Below are 15,448 nucleotides of genomic sequence, written 5' to 3'. Positions count from 1 at the left end.
ATCTACCGCTACATCAGCGAGTTCATTTGGTTAAGAACTCCTCCTAAACCACAAGAGCTAGGACCACCAAATCTGGTATACTGCTTCCTCTCATCCTAACCTAAAGCAAGGTCAGGGTTTGGTTGTGCTGGGAAAATGGGACATGCTGGAAATGGGACTATTTTCCATAACATGGGAAGGGAGGGGCAGAGAGAGGAGGGCGCGATACTGACAGTGGCCACTGGAGGCAGCCACACCATCAAGACATGGCCAGCAGGGTTGGGGCTCCACCATCTTGCCTGGCACTTGACCAGATCATAGAAGAGTAGGACTGGAAGGGACCTCGAGAGGCCATCGAGTCCAGCCCCCTGCCCCAATGGCAGGACCAAGTACTGTCTAAACCATCCCTGATAGACATCTAGCTAACCCGTTCTTAAATATCTCCAGCGATGGAGATTCCAGAACTTCCCTTGGCAACTTATTCCACTGTTTGACCACCCTGACAGTTAAGAACTTTTTCCTAATGTCCAACCTAAACCTCCCTTGCTGCAGTTTAAGCCCATTGCTTCTTATTCTATCCTCAGAGGCCAAGAAGAACAAGTTTTCACCCTCCTCCTTATGACACCCTTTTAAATACCTGAAAACTGCTATCATGTCTCCCCTCAGTCTTCTCTTTTCCAAACTAAACAAGCCCAACTCTTTCAGCCTTTCTTTATGGGTCATGTTCTCTGGACCTTTGATCATTCTCATTGCTCTCCTCTGGACCCTCTCCAATTTCTCCACATCCTTCCTGAACTGTGGTGCCCAGAACTGGAGACAATACTCCAGCTGAGGCCTAACCAGCGCAGAGTAGATCAGGAGAATGACTTCTCGTGTCTTGTTCACAACACACCTGTTAATGCATCCTAGAATCATGTTTGCTTTTTTTTTTTGCAACAGCATCACACTGTTGACTCATATTTAGCTTGTGGTCCACTATAACCCCTAGATCCCTTTCTGCTGTACTCATTCCTAGGCAGTCCTTTCCCATTCTGTATGTGTGACACTGATTGTTCCTTCCTAAGTGGAGCACTTCCCTCCCACGCACCCCAAACCGTTTCCTTGTAGCTACTGGTGGCTGGGGGGATGGCTGGGCGGGGAGAGAGAAGACCCCTGACAGCCAGGGGGAGAATGAAGAGCCCTGCCAGCTAGGACGGGAGAGAAATCCCCACCAGATGGGACTCCCTCTCCCACCCTGAATCCCTCCAGCCCTCACTCTGACACACACCAAGCCTCCTTCCCTGCCCTTTCTCACATCCCCACGGCCCTGCCCTGACTCCTGAACACCACCGGCCTTGTAGTAAAGCTGTGTTGCAGACGTTGTAAGGATTGGTAAAAAGCCACACAGTGGCCAGGGTAAGAAATCAGCCTTTTATATATATATATATATAGAAACAGTAAGGAGAGAGGGAACCCTCCGCAGAGGACAGGGCGAGAGACATGTCAGCAGCACTGGGACTCTGAGTGGAGCTACGTCGATCTGACTGTTGTGCTCTATCTCAGCTCAGGCTGTCTGTTGGGGCAGCGAGGAAAGCTGGACCCAGACTTAGGTTGGGCAGCCAAACATGGTCATGGCCTCAGAGAACTCAAGCAGCTCCTGGCAGATGTTCTGGAAATCCGGCTCCTGGCATTCATCCTCATCAGGCCACTTCTCAATCCAGGTGTCCTTGCTGATGATGTAGGATAGCCTGGGACAGACAGACAGACAGACAGAAGGGTGAGGAATGCAGTACAAAGTGTGTCCAATCAACTTGCCCAGCTACTCGAGGGCGTCTGGTTCACATAAGGGCATGGACCTGCCCCAAGCCCCTGCCTGCTTCCCGCCACTTCCTTTTGGCCACCATGCAGGCTGGGTTCTGGGGTTGGTACTGTGTACTCTGGCAGGCCAGCCAGACTGGTCTGGGGCTAGGGCAGGGAAGCCGACAGCTGCCGTGGTAGGTTTGTGGCTCTGGTGGGTGGGAGACCAGACAAGGCAGATGAGGTGCAAGGCCTCAGGCAGAAGGGAAGGGCTGGGGACTTCCCACCCTATACAGGTGGCTCATGTGCCACACATGCCCAAGGGTCACATCTGACCCACAGAGGAACAGGAGGTGGCCTTCCCTCTCAGAGGGCTAGCCCATAGACAGAGAAACCACAGATCCCAGCATGCAATGCTCCATACACAGAATGAGGCTGGAACTTTTGGCCTCCATGAGCTGTATTTTTACATATTGTTTTTACCCTAATTATTTATATTGCCATCCAGTTTAAACTTAAGTGGTTTAGGAACTCTGGCTGGGTGGAGGGAGCTTGAAATTGCTCCAGAAATGTGATTTGTGTTGGTGAAATAGTTGGGTAGTCCAGGATTCAATGACTAGAAACTTCCAGCCACTCTAGGAACTTCCTTTTGCTACTTTGGAGAGGTCACCTAAGGCCAGTCAATGGGAGGACCTGGACTGTTTGTTACATGAGGGTAGTAACACTGCTCTACCGCCTACAAAGAAAATAAATGCATTCAGTGTAGGAGCCCCTCAGAAAGTACAGTCACAAGGCCTGACAGGTTTGTAAAAGCACTACAGAAATTATAGTAAGAGGGTGAAATTGAGGAATAATAAGGTTACTTACTCGGCCTTCCTGAGCCACAAGTCTGTGCTGAGTCCCCAGATCAAGTAGTTTTTGTCAACTTCCAGACTCAGAGACTCCCTGCATTTCATGTGGCTGATGAATAGGCGGGTTTTTCCTAGAGGGTTTTCATCGGTTCCTGTGACGAAGGGGTTATAAAAAAAAGTCACAGATAAGAGCAGCAGAAGAGGGAAACAGCATGAGGCAGAGAAAGACAAAGATGAAAGGAACAGAGGAAAGGAGAGTCCTTGGTGTCATCTTGGGATTTCAGTAGAAATTCAACCCCAGCGCAACTCCTGGAGTAATCAATCACTGACGCGCCAGCTTCATTACAGAGAGGAAGTCCAGTCTTGTGACTGTGACACTGGCTGGGCCTCAGTTTTTCAGGTGCAAGCTCATTTCTGCCACAGACTCATTGTGTGACCTTGATTAAGTCACTTGATATCTCTGTGACTCTGTTCCACACCTGTGAAATGGGGCTAATAAATCCACCCAGTGTCTGGAGCATAATCTCTTCAGGACAAGGGCTGTATCACTGTCTGTCCAGTGCTCAGCACAGGGGGGACCCTAATCTCAGGTAATACTTAGACCAGTCATATCAGCTCCCAGGGTGTGAAGCTACTTTGGGCTTCATTCAATCCCTGCTGACTTGGAGTTTGTCATAGAAGTCAGCACTGAGGAAGCAAGACTCAGCCACACTGTTTGCAGCCTGGGCCAAAGAGCCACCACGTCTGGGGTCTTCACCAGTGTTCCCTGGAAGCTGTGTGCTTGTGCGGCTGTTCACGGGAGAGGCAAATGCTGCCCAGCTGATTAGCACAGCGCTCACAGCTTAGGGGGTTTCTTTCGGTAGGTGGTGCACATTTGCACATGTCTCAGTGCACATAACATGTATTCTGCACGTGGATGGAATAAATCCAAGGACGGAAAAGGTTAGAGGGAACATTGGTCTTGACCCCCCACAATGGCCAACACCAGCTGCTTCAGAGGAAGGTTGGAAAAGCCCACAAGCCTGGCCAATCGAACAATGCTGTAAGCAAAGAGAGGTCTCCCCTGCCGTTGTTTTGCCTGCCTCTCCATGGCACAGCTGCTTAGGTGGACTGAGCAAATTCCTTCTTCACCCCTTCTGGCACTAGGACAGATTGCTGGAGTGTGAGATGACATTAGCCTCGCTCTAGGAGAGCAGTCACTGTTGGGATATACTGATAGATCCTAGATCCTCTGACAACAGACTTGGGACAGAAGACCCCCAAGCATTGTTACAGACTGGGGACTGACTGGCTAAGGAGCAGTGCGGCAGAAAAGGACCTGGTGATAAGAGTGGATGAGAGGTTTGATATGAGTCAACAGTGTGCCCTTATAGCCAAGAAAGCTAATGGCATATTGGGTGCATTAGGAGAAGCATTTCCAGCTGATCTAGAGAAGCTATTATTCCCCTTTATTCAGCACTGGTGTCCAGTTCTGGGCCCCCCCAGTACAGAGAGGAATGTATATGCATTGGAAAGGGTTCAGCGGAGAGCAATCAAAATGATTAGGGGGCTGGAGCACGTGACCTATCAGGAGAGGCTGAGGGACTTGGGCTTATTTAGTTTGCAGAAGAGAAGAGTGAGGAGCAATTTGAGAGCAGCCTTCAACTTCCTGAAGGAGGGCTCTAAAGAGGATGGAGAGAGGCTGTTCTCCATAGTGAACAAGGAGCAATGGTCTCAGGTTACAGAGGGAGAGAAGTAGGTTGGATATTAGGAAAAACTATTTCTCTAGGTGGGTGATGAAGCACTGAAATGTGTTACCTAGAGAGGTGGTGGAATCGCCAGCCCGAGAGGTTTTTAAGTCCCGGCTTGACAAAGCCCAGGCAGGGATGATTTAGTTAGGGTTGGTTCTGCTTTGGGCAAGGGCTGAGATTCAGTGACCTCCTGAGGTTTCTTCCAGCCCTGGGATTCTATGGTTCTATATCTGGTTTGGCCAGTGGGCTATCAAGTGCAGGCACTTCAACTGCCTCACCCCCTACACTGCAGTGCTGCTCCAGACCTCTGCCTTAGAGTGCCTCCTGAGAGCCTCCTACTTGCTGTGCAGAGTGGGGGTGGCAGAAGGTGGAGGGTGCTGATGTCAGGGTGACTCCCTCCCTGCTACCCTGTCCTCCATCTTCACAGAGCAAGCAGGCTGGTGCCTTGGAGCAGGGGCAGGGAAGGAGGCGGGGCAAGGATACTTGGCTTTGAGGTAGATCCTGGACTGACTTACACTCAAAAAGTGATCTTGTGCTTAAGGAAGGTTAGAGGCCACTGCTCCAGCACCTCCTCTGTCTGAGAGACATTGCTCTTGTGCAGGCCTTTATACCAAAGGTCACGCCAAGAAACTGTGCCCTGATTTTGCTGCCTGTGCTGCTTGTTTCTCAGAGACCAGAAGGGGAGCCCTTACCAGCTTTAATGATTTCCAAAATTTCCATGATGTAGTTGTCATAACTGTCCTCTTCAGTAACTCTAACCAGCCGGGTTTTATACACTTAAACAGAAAAGGAAGGCATACAGGTTACTTGCTGAAGGTCTGCAGTACTTCTCCCTAGAGAATTCAGTGTGTGGTTGACTCTTAAAACTGGCTGTGAGGAAGAGGGCCCTGTGGCATGTGAAGGTGGCAGCTGGACACCTGGGTTCATTTCTCTGTCCCTTCATAGACTGGCTGTATGACCTTGGCCAAACCATTAGTTGCTTGGTGCCTCAGTTTCCCTTTTGTGCAATGGGGATAATAGCATGTCTCACATAAAGTTGTGAGGCTAACCGCGTTAAAGATAGTGAGGTGCTCGCATACATGGGAAACGTTGGGCAGGGGAGATAAATACTTAAGGTTAAAACAATAAGGAATCCATTGGTACCTTAAAGACTTGACAGTCTTATTATGCCATAAGCTTTCATGAGTTGCTACTCTCCTATCAACTCCCCTTTCTCTTTGCGATATTGAGGAGTACAGGGTTGACTGCTAACCCCAGAGAAATAGATTTTGTGCATCACTACCAGGCTCAAAAATCAAACCTGGGAAGAGCGACCCTGACTGGGTCGATTTTCTGCATAGAATAGACGTATTCTGAAACGGTTCTTGTAATGAGAGAGCCGTTCCTAATCCATATTCTCCTCTTTAGATATTCTCACCTTCTTATCCACATCCACCCTGATTGCATTAGCTCTGATGTGCCACTACCATCTCTGTAACCCTCCTGCCTGTTTCGTTTTCTTTCCCTTCATGCATCTGATGAAGTGAGTCGCAACTCGGAACCATTTATGCCAAAATAAAATTGTTCCTCTTTACGGTGCCACTGGACTCCTTGCTGTTTTTGCTGAAACAGATGAACCCAGCTTCCTCTGAAAGCTACTTAAGGGTAGACTGTATCTCAAACCATCATCTGCTCTTGTTAGTTTCCAGGAGTCTGGGGCCCCAAATCTCCTCAGGTTTCTGCCCCAGCAAATCCAGACCTGACCCCTGATTCAGCCTCAGACACAATCCGTACAATCTGGAGCGAATTCTGAACCCCGTCTCTGTGCTCTCCTCATGGAAAACCATTTGGCAGATCCAAATCACAGATTTACCATAGTCCACTCCAGGTTCGCAGGCTTCCTCTATTCGCTTGTTCAGGGTGATTGCACCTTCTATCTTCTGCTGCATGAAGCAGTTTTCTACAGGGAAGGAAGATGGTGTAGAGCATCATTAAGGGGGCCAGTCATCAGACTACAGATTCATCTCCATTATTACTGACCCACAGGTGCCCACCTATGCGACTCCTGGGCATGGTGAGCAGTGCTAACCTGAACTTCCTCACGTGAGGGAGCGTTCATGAAGCCCACCCCCTCCACACTGACGGACACAGTAAAAGAAGAACAAGCGATGGAGGTGTAGGTCACAGGGTCTAAATGAGGTGTTACCGAGCAGACAGAATCAGACAGCTCCGCAAAGGAATCAGTGGATGTTGCCCAGAGGAACTCTGCCTGGATACAGGCAGGACCGCCGACAAGTTGGGCAAGAGGGGCAGCTGCACCAGGTCTGGCAATTTAAAAGGACCCAGGGTTCCTTCCTGGCTGCCATTACCTCAGCAGCGGCTGATGCGCCCGGCCCTCTCACTCACCACCAGAGCTCCCGACGGCACACGCTCTGCAGCCCCAGTGGTGTAGAAGGGCTGGTGGGGAAGGCTCCAGCCCCACCCATTCTAGGGGCCCACAGCCAGCTCCCCCCAGGGCTCAGTGACGACTCTTGTCATCCCTGGATACAGGAAATAACCAAGGAGCACAAACAGGGCTGCGAATCGCAGGCAACTTCCCTCTCTGCACTGATAGGTATTGAGTCAGCACCAGGCGCTGGCCGTGGGGCTCAGTGGAGCTGCAGATGGGGAATTAAAGGTGCTGGCAGGACAGGCCTGGAGACTGACAGTCTCTCTGTATGGCCAGGAGACAGCCAGGCTGCAGCAAATCCCCACAGAACAACGGCCGGGTTGAAAAGGGACCGTGGCAGTTCCAGTCGGTACTGCTGGCTGGGCCATTAAAGGCTGGTCAGTGGCATAGTGGGGTGCCAGGGTAAGGCAGGCTCCCGACTGCTTTAGGGCGGTGCAGCTCCCAGAGGTGGCTGCCAGGTCCCTGAGGCCTCTTGGAACAAGCGCTCCCTCCACATGCTGCCCTCTCGCTCACAGGTGCTGTCCCCACAGCTCCCATTGGTCGTGGTTCTCAGCCAATGGAAGCTGTGAAGCCATCACTTGGAGGCAGGGGCAATGTGTGGAGTGCCAGCTCTGCAGCACCCATTGGCTGGGAAGTGCAGCCAATGGGAGCTGCAGGGGCAGCACCTACAGGCATAAGGACAGTGTTCCTAGAGAGCCTCCCTGTACCTAGGAGCCTCAGGAACCTGGCAGCTGCTTTCCTGTAGTGATGGTAAATGCCACTGGGCCTTGCACCCCTAACTCCCTCCCATACCCCAATCCCTTGCCCCAGCCGCAAGCCCTCTCCCTGCCCCTGGAACCCCTCATTTTTGGCCCCAGCTGGAGCCCTCAGCCCTTCCTCACACTCCAACTCCCTGTCCCAGCCCAGAGAAAATGGGGGCAATGGGGGAGGGCAGGAGACAGAGTGAGGGAGAATGGAAGAAGCGAGACACAGGGCCTCAGAGAAGAGATGGGGCAAGGTGGAGCTTCTGGACAGGGGGTGGGCCAAGGGTGAGCCATTAGAAAGTTGGCTGCCCTACTCCACCCTCATCTACAGCATCCCTGCCCAGTGGTCAGAGGAGGGGATCTGCCCTGGTCCATTCCATACTTGCCCTCTGTGATGACACAAGGAGCAAGAGGGCTCCCACGTGCCAGCGGAGGGTGCTCAGGAATATTTTAACTGACATCATATCACCACCCACCCAGGCCAGATTCTGACCCTGGAAACCCCAGGTATGTTTCCATGTTTCATGGGAGCACCCCCACAGCAATGGCTGGAAACCCAGAAACTCCCACTGCATCCCAGACTGCCCTGCTTCAGCGTGTGCAGCCTCACTGCACAGATCAGCTGGCCTGGCCCAGCCCCCAAGGCCCTGGTGGGCAGAGACGAAGAACTGAGTTTCCACACCTGCTCCATCCTGGTCACCCAGCTGCCAGCTCTCCTGTGATTGGCAGGTGAGGAGGCCATTGGAGAAGGGGGGGCAGGATCACAGGTGAGGGCAGGTGGTGAGGGAGGATGGAAGTGCTCTGGGAATGCAGACACTGCAGGGATGAGGGGCTGGCTTCAGGCTAGGGAGGTGGGTCCCTGGGGTTCCTACTTGCTTCATGGCCCATTCCAGACCCTCTGGATTCTGCTCCCTGCTGGGTCCTCTCTTGCCTCCCTTCCCCAGGAGCGCATGTTTTTATGTGGGGTATCTCCACCCCATATTTCCATGGAGGGCGCCCTCCCTCCAGCTGCGGTTCTGCCACTCCTGTGCTGGAGCTGGAGCAGGGACACAGCCAGCCAAGGGTCAGAGCTCTAGGCTGGGGGACAGACCCAGGGACCTTCCTGCCTGTGGCTGCTCTGAGCCTATATCTGGAATCAGCCAGAGCCCTCAGGAAGGAGGCTGATGCTGGGGGGACCCTGGGACTACATGTTTGCTGCTAAAGCTGACCAGGGACCCCCCACCAGAGATGTAAGTAGAGACAGGACTTTCCTTACCTTCTGCACACCGGCAGATGCTCCCGTGACAGATCTTACTGAGGAGCCCACTTTCCTTAGACGGGTGGTAGAACTTGGTGCACCGGTCATCTAGGAAAAGTTCAAGGACACACATTATTCCCCGTGTGGCAGAACAACAGCCGCAGTGTACATGGCCAAGGAATCAACGCTGAAGCTGTTACTCAGGCAGAAATCTCACTGGGTGCTCCTGGGGAGGGAGCAGCTGTTTGTGGGACCCGCTTTATTAGCTCTATGAAACCATCAACTTGAAACCATGGACGGGGGTTAAGGCACCTTCTTAACCATGCGAGCAGCAATGTCACCTCTGGAGGGAAAAGTGGGGAAGGCGGCATGTACAGTATTTACCGCTAGTAGTCACAGATGCTCCTTATTATTGGTCTACCTTTGCATGGGTGTATTAAGGCAATGAGGGCATTGTTAGATCAGAGGGAAGTGGGAGGTGGACAGGAAGTCAGAGCAGATGATTGTGGTGGTCCTGTCTGGCCTTAAAGTCCATGAAAATGTCTCCTTGACAGCCAGCTCTCTTTCAGTTCATACTGTACAGGCTCCTGCTCTAAGCTCCTGAGGGCCCAGGTTTGAGTCGGGCTGTGGGTGGTTACACCAGCAGCAAGACAGAAGAAAGGGTAGCAATACCATACCATGCCACCCTTCCTTCTGTGCTGCTGCTAGAAGTGGCACTGCCTTGGGAGCCAGGAACCCAGCCAGCCCCCACCACTCACTGAATGACAAGGCTCACAAATGAAAAACTGGGTCAAATCTCCCACCATTGATATACTTTATAATTATTTTGTAATAATCAGAAAGTTGGCAAATTTTCAGTCTCAGTGTCCTGGAACACATTTGTATTGTTATGTCTGGTTTTGTAAGCAAAGAGTTTTTAAGAGAGGTGAAACTAGGGGTTACACAAGACAAATGCAACTCGTGAAAGGGATGCAGTCATCCGGAAGGGCGGAGAAGGGATTGTGAGCTGGTCGGCAGTGGTTCCCAACCTCTCCACAAGTGCGGACCCCCAAGCCGTTCCTGGCCCCCATCAAAGCCAATTCCAGCCGCTATGTACACTTCATTAAACGAAAAGGGAAACCACAACTTGTGTTTTCAGACAGTGATTCATAACATTCACAGAATCACAGAACACTAGAACTGGAAGGGACCTTGAGAGGTCATCCAGTCCAGTCCCCTGCCCTTCCGGCAGGACCCAGCGCTGTCTAGACCAGGGGTCTGCAACTGTAATAGTGAAAGGAGCCAGGTTTGTCAAATTCAGCAACAAAATCAACACTTCAAGAGCAGCAGTGAGTGTGAGTGCGAGACCATCCTTCATAAACAACATCAAACTGCACTTCTCGTCACCCCATTTTAAGGGCAGTGCACACGCAAGGATTTGTATCAGTTAGAAAGTTAAGTTACCCCCATCTCCAGGCTTTACCAGCCCCAGGTTCACCCCTTTCAGCCCCAAACTGCCATCCAAACCCAAGTTTAACCCCTTCAGCCCCAAACCTGCCCCCTCATCCTTTACCCGCCTCAGCCCCATACCTATCCTCCCAGCCCCAGGTTCAACCCTTTCAGCCCCAAACCCGGCCCCTCATCTTTTAGCTGCCTCAGCCAATGAGTTCCATGCTCTGCCTGCATGGCTGCCACCTCCCCCTCCCCCAGCTGCTCCACCTTGCTGCCACCTCCTCAGTGTAGCTACACAGCAACAAAAGGGGCAGGCTTGGCTTCCCCTCTCCCCAGCTGTCCTGTAGGCTGACTTCCCCCATGCGGCACACACAGGCAGGTCCCTGCCCTGCCAGCTTCCCCCTGACACAGCTGACTGCTCAGTGGCTCTGGAGACTGCTGCTGCTTAAACAAAAAAACCTAAATTCCGTTTAATGGCGGGCACTGATTTAACCGCAGCAGCGCTCGGAGCTGCACGTGGAGTCTGCGGCAGCAGCGCTCGGAGCTGCACGTGGAGTCTGCGGCAGCAGCGCTCGGAGGTGCACGTGGCTCCTTAAAGGGGAACTGCAGGTTGCTGACCCCGGTCTAGACCCTCCCAGATTGATGTCTGTCTAACCTGCTCTTTGATGCCTCCATTGATGGAGATTCCACAACCTCCCTAGACGATTTATTCCCATGTTTCCATTACTGGAAGATATTTAATTTAAAATAATAATGGACTGTAACATTGTGATTTATTTAAAACTTATATTTTATGCTCATTTTATTTATCTTTTATTGTTACTGGACCTCCTGCAATACTGGACCCCAGGCTGAGAACCACTCAGCTAGTGCAGAGCAGAAAACTGGGGATCAGGACTCCTGGGTTCTGTTTCCAATGGCGGGGGAGGAATGCACATGGGGAGGCTGTACTTAGAGCTAAGAACTGGCAATTGGTTCCCAGCTGTGCTACTCTCTGTCCCAGTCTGACCAGAGGGCAAGTCTCTGTAACAAGGCAAAAATGATACTTAAGCCCTTCAGCAAAAGACTGCAAGGAGCACTGCTACCAGTGTACCTCAGACCCACGATGCCTTTAATAGTGAGGAGAGCTGAGGCTGCATTACCTATGGAGTAATAGTCGTAGACAGTGACTGACGCCGGCTGGATGAGGCCAACTTCGAAATACTGGTGAGCTTTAAACTGCAGGCACTCATCCTCTTGATGTGAAACCTGGGTGGGGCAAATAACAGGACTGCTTAGGTTGAAGGGTGGCTGGAGGGACGTGAGAGAATGGAAAAGAATAAAACAAAGGAGATGGTGGAGAAGTCAATGGACCTACATCCATATACAGCAGCCAAGGATTGGGTCCCTTCCATTGCTTGTAATGGAAAGCCTGAATTTGGGCCAGTGAATCAACCTTGGCTACAGGCTGCAGTTTGACAAGTGGCTGAGGTCTGCAGGGTGCTGGGGTGTATCTGGGAATGCAGTCTGGCTCGGCAGGAGCCCTTGAAATGAACACCGGCTCAGAGGAAGCCCTGGTGGAGTTTTTACCTTGTCCAAGTAGATGATGAGGTTGCCTCTGTCGGACGGGGCTTTGTCGATTTCAAACTTGGAGATGTATCTGTCGACCCCGCTGGAAAGCTAAATGTGAACAAGGAAAAGCTAGAGGCATCACAGGTCCCGCAGCATCTCTGTGAAATCCAGCAGCTGCTGCAGGAGGGGCGAAAGAAACCCCCATCTCACTGTGCAACACAGTGGCATCGCGGTTACAATAGCATGTTTCTCCACGCTAGGGTTGTCAGGCCTCTGGTTTTGGAGTGGAACACCTGGAGAAAAAGGACCCTGGGGCTCCAGGCTGCACTGCTGACGAGGCCACTACAGGTTCGATGGGTAGCACACCGGGACTATGGCAGGCCCCCTCCCTGCCCTGGCTCCCCACAGCTCGTGGCAGTAGCTGGCATGTCTGGCTCCTAAGCATGGGGGTAACCACAGCAGGCCCATAGGCAGGAATTTCTAGGAATGGGGGGAGCTTTTTGCAAATATGGACCACCCCCACCCCACAGAGGGCCCTGCCCTTCTCCTCCCCATCTCTCCAGCTGGCTCTACCCCCTCAAGTCCCCAACAACCGGCCCTGCCCCCTGTCTCTCCTCCAGCCACCCCTGGTTTGTTCCCCCTGCCCCCTGAACAGCCCCCCACCCCACCCCTGCTGGACCCAAACAGCCCCCCACTCACCTCTCAGGCCAAACACCCCACCCACTGCTCAGCCCAAGGACCAATCCCACCCCTGCATAGACTGCTCCACTTCTCATGCAAAAGGTCTCATGTCCTGTGACCCTGGTGTACGTATGTACAGGGCTTCATTTCTAATGGAAACGCTGCCAGGGCTCAAGCACTTTTCTCTCACTTTCGTAACTGATGCAGGAAGGCCAGAGGTGCCAGGGCTCTGAACTGCCAGGCCAACAGGTGCTGACCGCTGAACTACCAACCCCAGAGGTGCCAGGGCTCAGTCTGGCACAAATGAACCGCGGTGTGTGCAGCCAGAGATAACCTCTTTTTCTGTACCCCTGGTTCTCCAGGCCCAAGTAAATGCACCAGGCAGGTCAGGTGATCTAAAGGGAAGCCAGTTTTGTAAAATTCTGGCCCCACTGAGCAAGAGACTGTAGCAAAGACACTCTTGGGCTGGTGGGCACAATAAAGCAGGATTGACTTGCATGATTTTCAAAGCAGCCTGGGCAACAGTGTTCCCTGTGAGCTGAGTGCTTGGGAGGCTGCCCAGGAGAGACTCAGGTGTTCCCCAGCTGAACAGCAGAGTGCCCACAGTGGGCAGCGTGTGTGTCTATTGGTGGTGCCCATCTGCACATGTCATAGTGCACAGAACAATTTTTATCCCACCCGTGGATGGAAATAATGAGAGGGAGCCCTGCTGGAGAACCTGCGAAATTCAACCAGGCTGCTGTTCGCATGTGAGAACTAGAAAGTGAAGCCCATGATATTTTCTTCCCCTGGTATTTCCTCTCTGAATGCCAGTGAAGGGCTCACATCATGCTAATCATGGTGCTGGTAACAAAGCTGCATCTACACATCCCAAGGGAATGGAGCTGAGACCCAAACACGGCCCGATGGAGATGACATTCCTTCACCGACCTAGGGAGAATTGTCCTGAATTTATTACCAATCTTAGAGCTGTCCAGTCTCCCTCCAGATTTAACTCTGAAGCCTTCCTCTTCACCTGCTGCACTGGGTCTTCCCATCTGAAAGCCCCAGCCGAGCCACTGCACAGTTTATGAGATTTCCTGTGCTCAGATTACACTGACTTACTCTCTTAAGATCCTCCACGTCTGGTGAGAAGCCAGTCAGCATGGAGACATCGATGATGGACATTGTGGCATCAACTTGGCCCAGGAACCTAACGAGAAGAGAAAACACCCCTTTGATCAGAATATGTCACTTAAATGTTGATTTTGCTTGAGCTCTGCCCGTTCCTGTTGCTTTATAACTCCATACCTGATGCAGATTTTAATATTGACGGAACGCATTGCTCCTTCTGGCTTCTTAGCTAGAAACATTGCAGAAGAGAAAAGAAATTAATATCTCCATGTAAATTTCATACAAGATAAGCCCTAATTTGCTCTGCTATTTCAGGTGTACTTTTATGGCTTAGGAATAAAACAGATCCTACAGTAGGTGCGAAAAATTCCTCAACAAGACTCCCCTGCAGCCCACAAATAATTCTGCCTATCTCCCCCATGCAAGCTAAGAAATCAGCAGGGTGGTGCAAATGAAATACAGTCTATGGTTATCAGAAAGATGAGACTGAAACAGAGAGACCCATAAGTGTGAACTCCATGAATAGCTGGAAAGGCTACGAACTGGGGCCAAAATTCATGGCTGCCTCCTGTTTCCATAAGAAGCAGAGCCAAAATCCTGGATCCGTATCAGGGTTCCTGCTAACATTTACCATCCATGGGTGTGAAAAATTTTGTTATGTGCACAAGACATATGGGGATGAGCACCACAAGCAGAAACACCTGTTGCCAGCTGTGGGTACTGTGAGCACTCTCCTAATCATCTAAGTGGCACCTGCATCTCTCCTGGGCAGCTGCTCAAACCCTCAGCTTACAGGGAACACTGATCCTATGCTGGTCCAATGTGTGGTTTTGTGGCCAGCCATAGCTACTGTAACAATCAGCTACTTTACAGCTAAAGGAAAACTCCTTTTCCCAAGCAGCAGAGGCTTGTGCTTCAGGCTCCGAAGATTCTGAAATCAGTCCCAGGCTGAATTCACATCCACACTGTCTGGAAATGTGTTCACTGGAAGTTTGGGTCTGTAACTAGACTTCCTGGCATAGACTCATCTCTACTTCAGAGGGAGAGACTACCCAGAGTAGCTGGCCTGTCTTCCCTTCCACAGCTGATGCTTCAACTCTGCTGTGAATAAGGGCCATGATGAGACAAGGCAGCACCTGCTCCCTCTGATCGGCAACGACCTGCACTAGTTACAACTTAGAACATGTGATGCCTGGACATACCATGTTGTCTCTGCCCTATGGGTATAATTTTGTAGGACTTGGGAACTTGGAGAGTGTGAAGAAACTTCACAAAAGACTTCCCAAAGTTGAAAATGTAGAATCACAGAATCCTAGGCCTGGAAGAGACCTCAGGAGGTCATCGAGTCAAGACCCCTGCTCAAGGCAGGATCAACCCCAACGAACTCATCCCAGCCAGGACTTTGCTAAGCCAGGACTTACAAACCTCTAGGGATGGGGATTCCACCACCTTTCTAGGTAACACATTCCAGCTCTTCACCGCTCCACTCTGATTACAGAGATATTGTTTCATTTACCTGTTGCTGTCAATAGTTACTGTGCATTTTAAAGGGTGTATCTGAGTCCCTGTGACCAACCATGAGCATCGACAGCAGGTTTCAGAAGAGAAAAGACAGGAGGTTACTTACCACCTCGGGCTTCTTCCACAGATACACTCAGGCCAAACTTCTTACACTGAGCTGCATCTTCCCGGAGCTTTGCGTTATAAATCGTCATTACAGTCAAGGTCCCTTGCCCTTTTCCTTGTGCCTTCACAGTGAAGTCTTCATTCCATTTGGTCTGGAAAGTTGGGCCAAGTTTAATTGTCTTTTGTGCTTTTGTTGTTATTATTATTATTATTATTATTCAGGGGAAATGAATCTATAGTCATTCACCCAGAGGGGCTGGGGGACTCTGCAGAGACGTGAATGAGATAAAGGTTACCTTTCC

At 51.3% G+C, this 15,448-nt stretch overlaps 1 protein-coding gene across 1 annotated transcript in view; it reads right to left on the bottom strand.

Annotated features, from left to right (window-relative positions):
* Nucleotides 1-1,383: 1,383 nt before the first annotated feature.
* Nucleotides 1,384-15,448, bottom strand: part of LOC142003434 (venom factor-like) — a 58,654-nt gene continuing 44,589 nt past the window's right edge. Inside the window, exons 32-42 of the mRNA XM_074980393.1 lie at nt 15,151-15,298; nt 15,037-15,042; nt 13,698-13,749; nt 13,512-13,599; nt 11,745-11,834; nt 11,318-11,423; nt 8,763-8,852; nt 6,189-6,275; nt 5,029-5,112; nt 2,623-2,758; nt 1,384-1,706 (exon numbers count right to left, since the gene is read on the bottom strand). Of these exons, the coding sequence (XP_074836494.1) occupies nt 1,565-1,706; nt 2,623-2,758; nt 5,029-5,112; nt 6,189-6,275; nt 8,763-8,852; nt 11,318-11,423; nt 11,745-11,834; nt 13,512-13,599; nt 13,698-13,749; nt 15,037-15,042; nt 15,151-15,298 (1,029 nt within the window). The 3' untranslated portion in view covers nt 1,384-1,564. The remainder of the gene's footprint in view (nt 1,707-2,622; nt 2,759-5,028; nt 5,113-6,188; nt 6,276-8,762; nt 8,853-11,317; nt 11,424-11,744; nt 11,835-13,511; nt 13,600-13,697; nt 13,750-15,036; nt 15,043-15,150; nt 15,299-15,448) is intronic.

This window comes from Carettochelys insculpta, chromosome 29 (genome assembly GCF_033958435.1).
Source record: "Carettochelys insculpta isolate YL-2023 chromosome 29, ASM3395843v1, whole genome shotgun sequence".
NCBI classification, from domain to species: domain Eukaryota; kingdom Metazoa; phylum Chordata; order Testudines; family Carettochelyidae; genus Carettochelys; species Carettochelys insculpta.
This window is presented reverse-complemented; position numbering and strand designations above follow the sequence as displayed.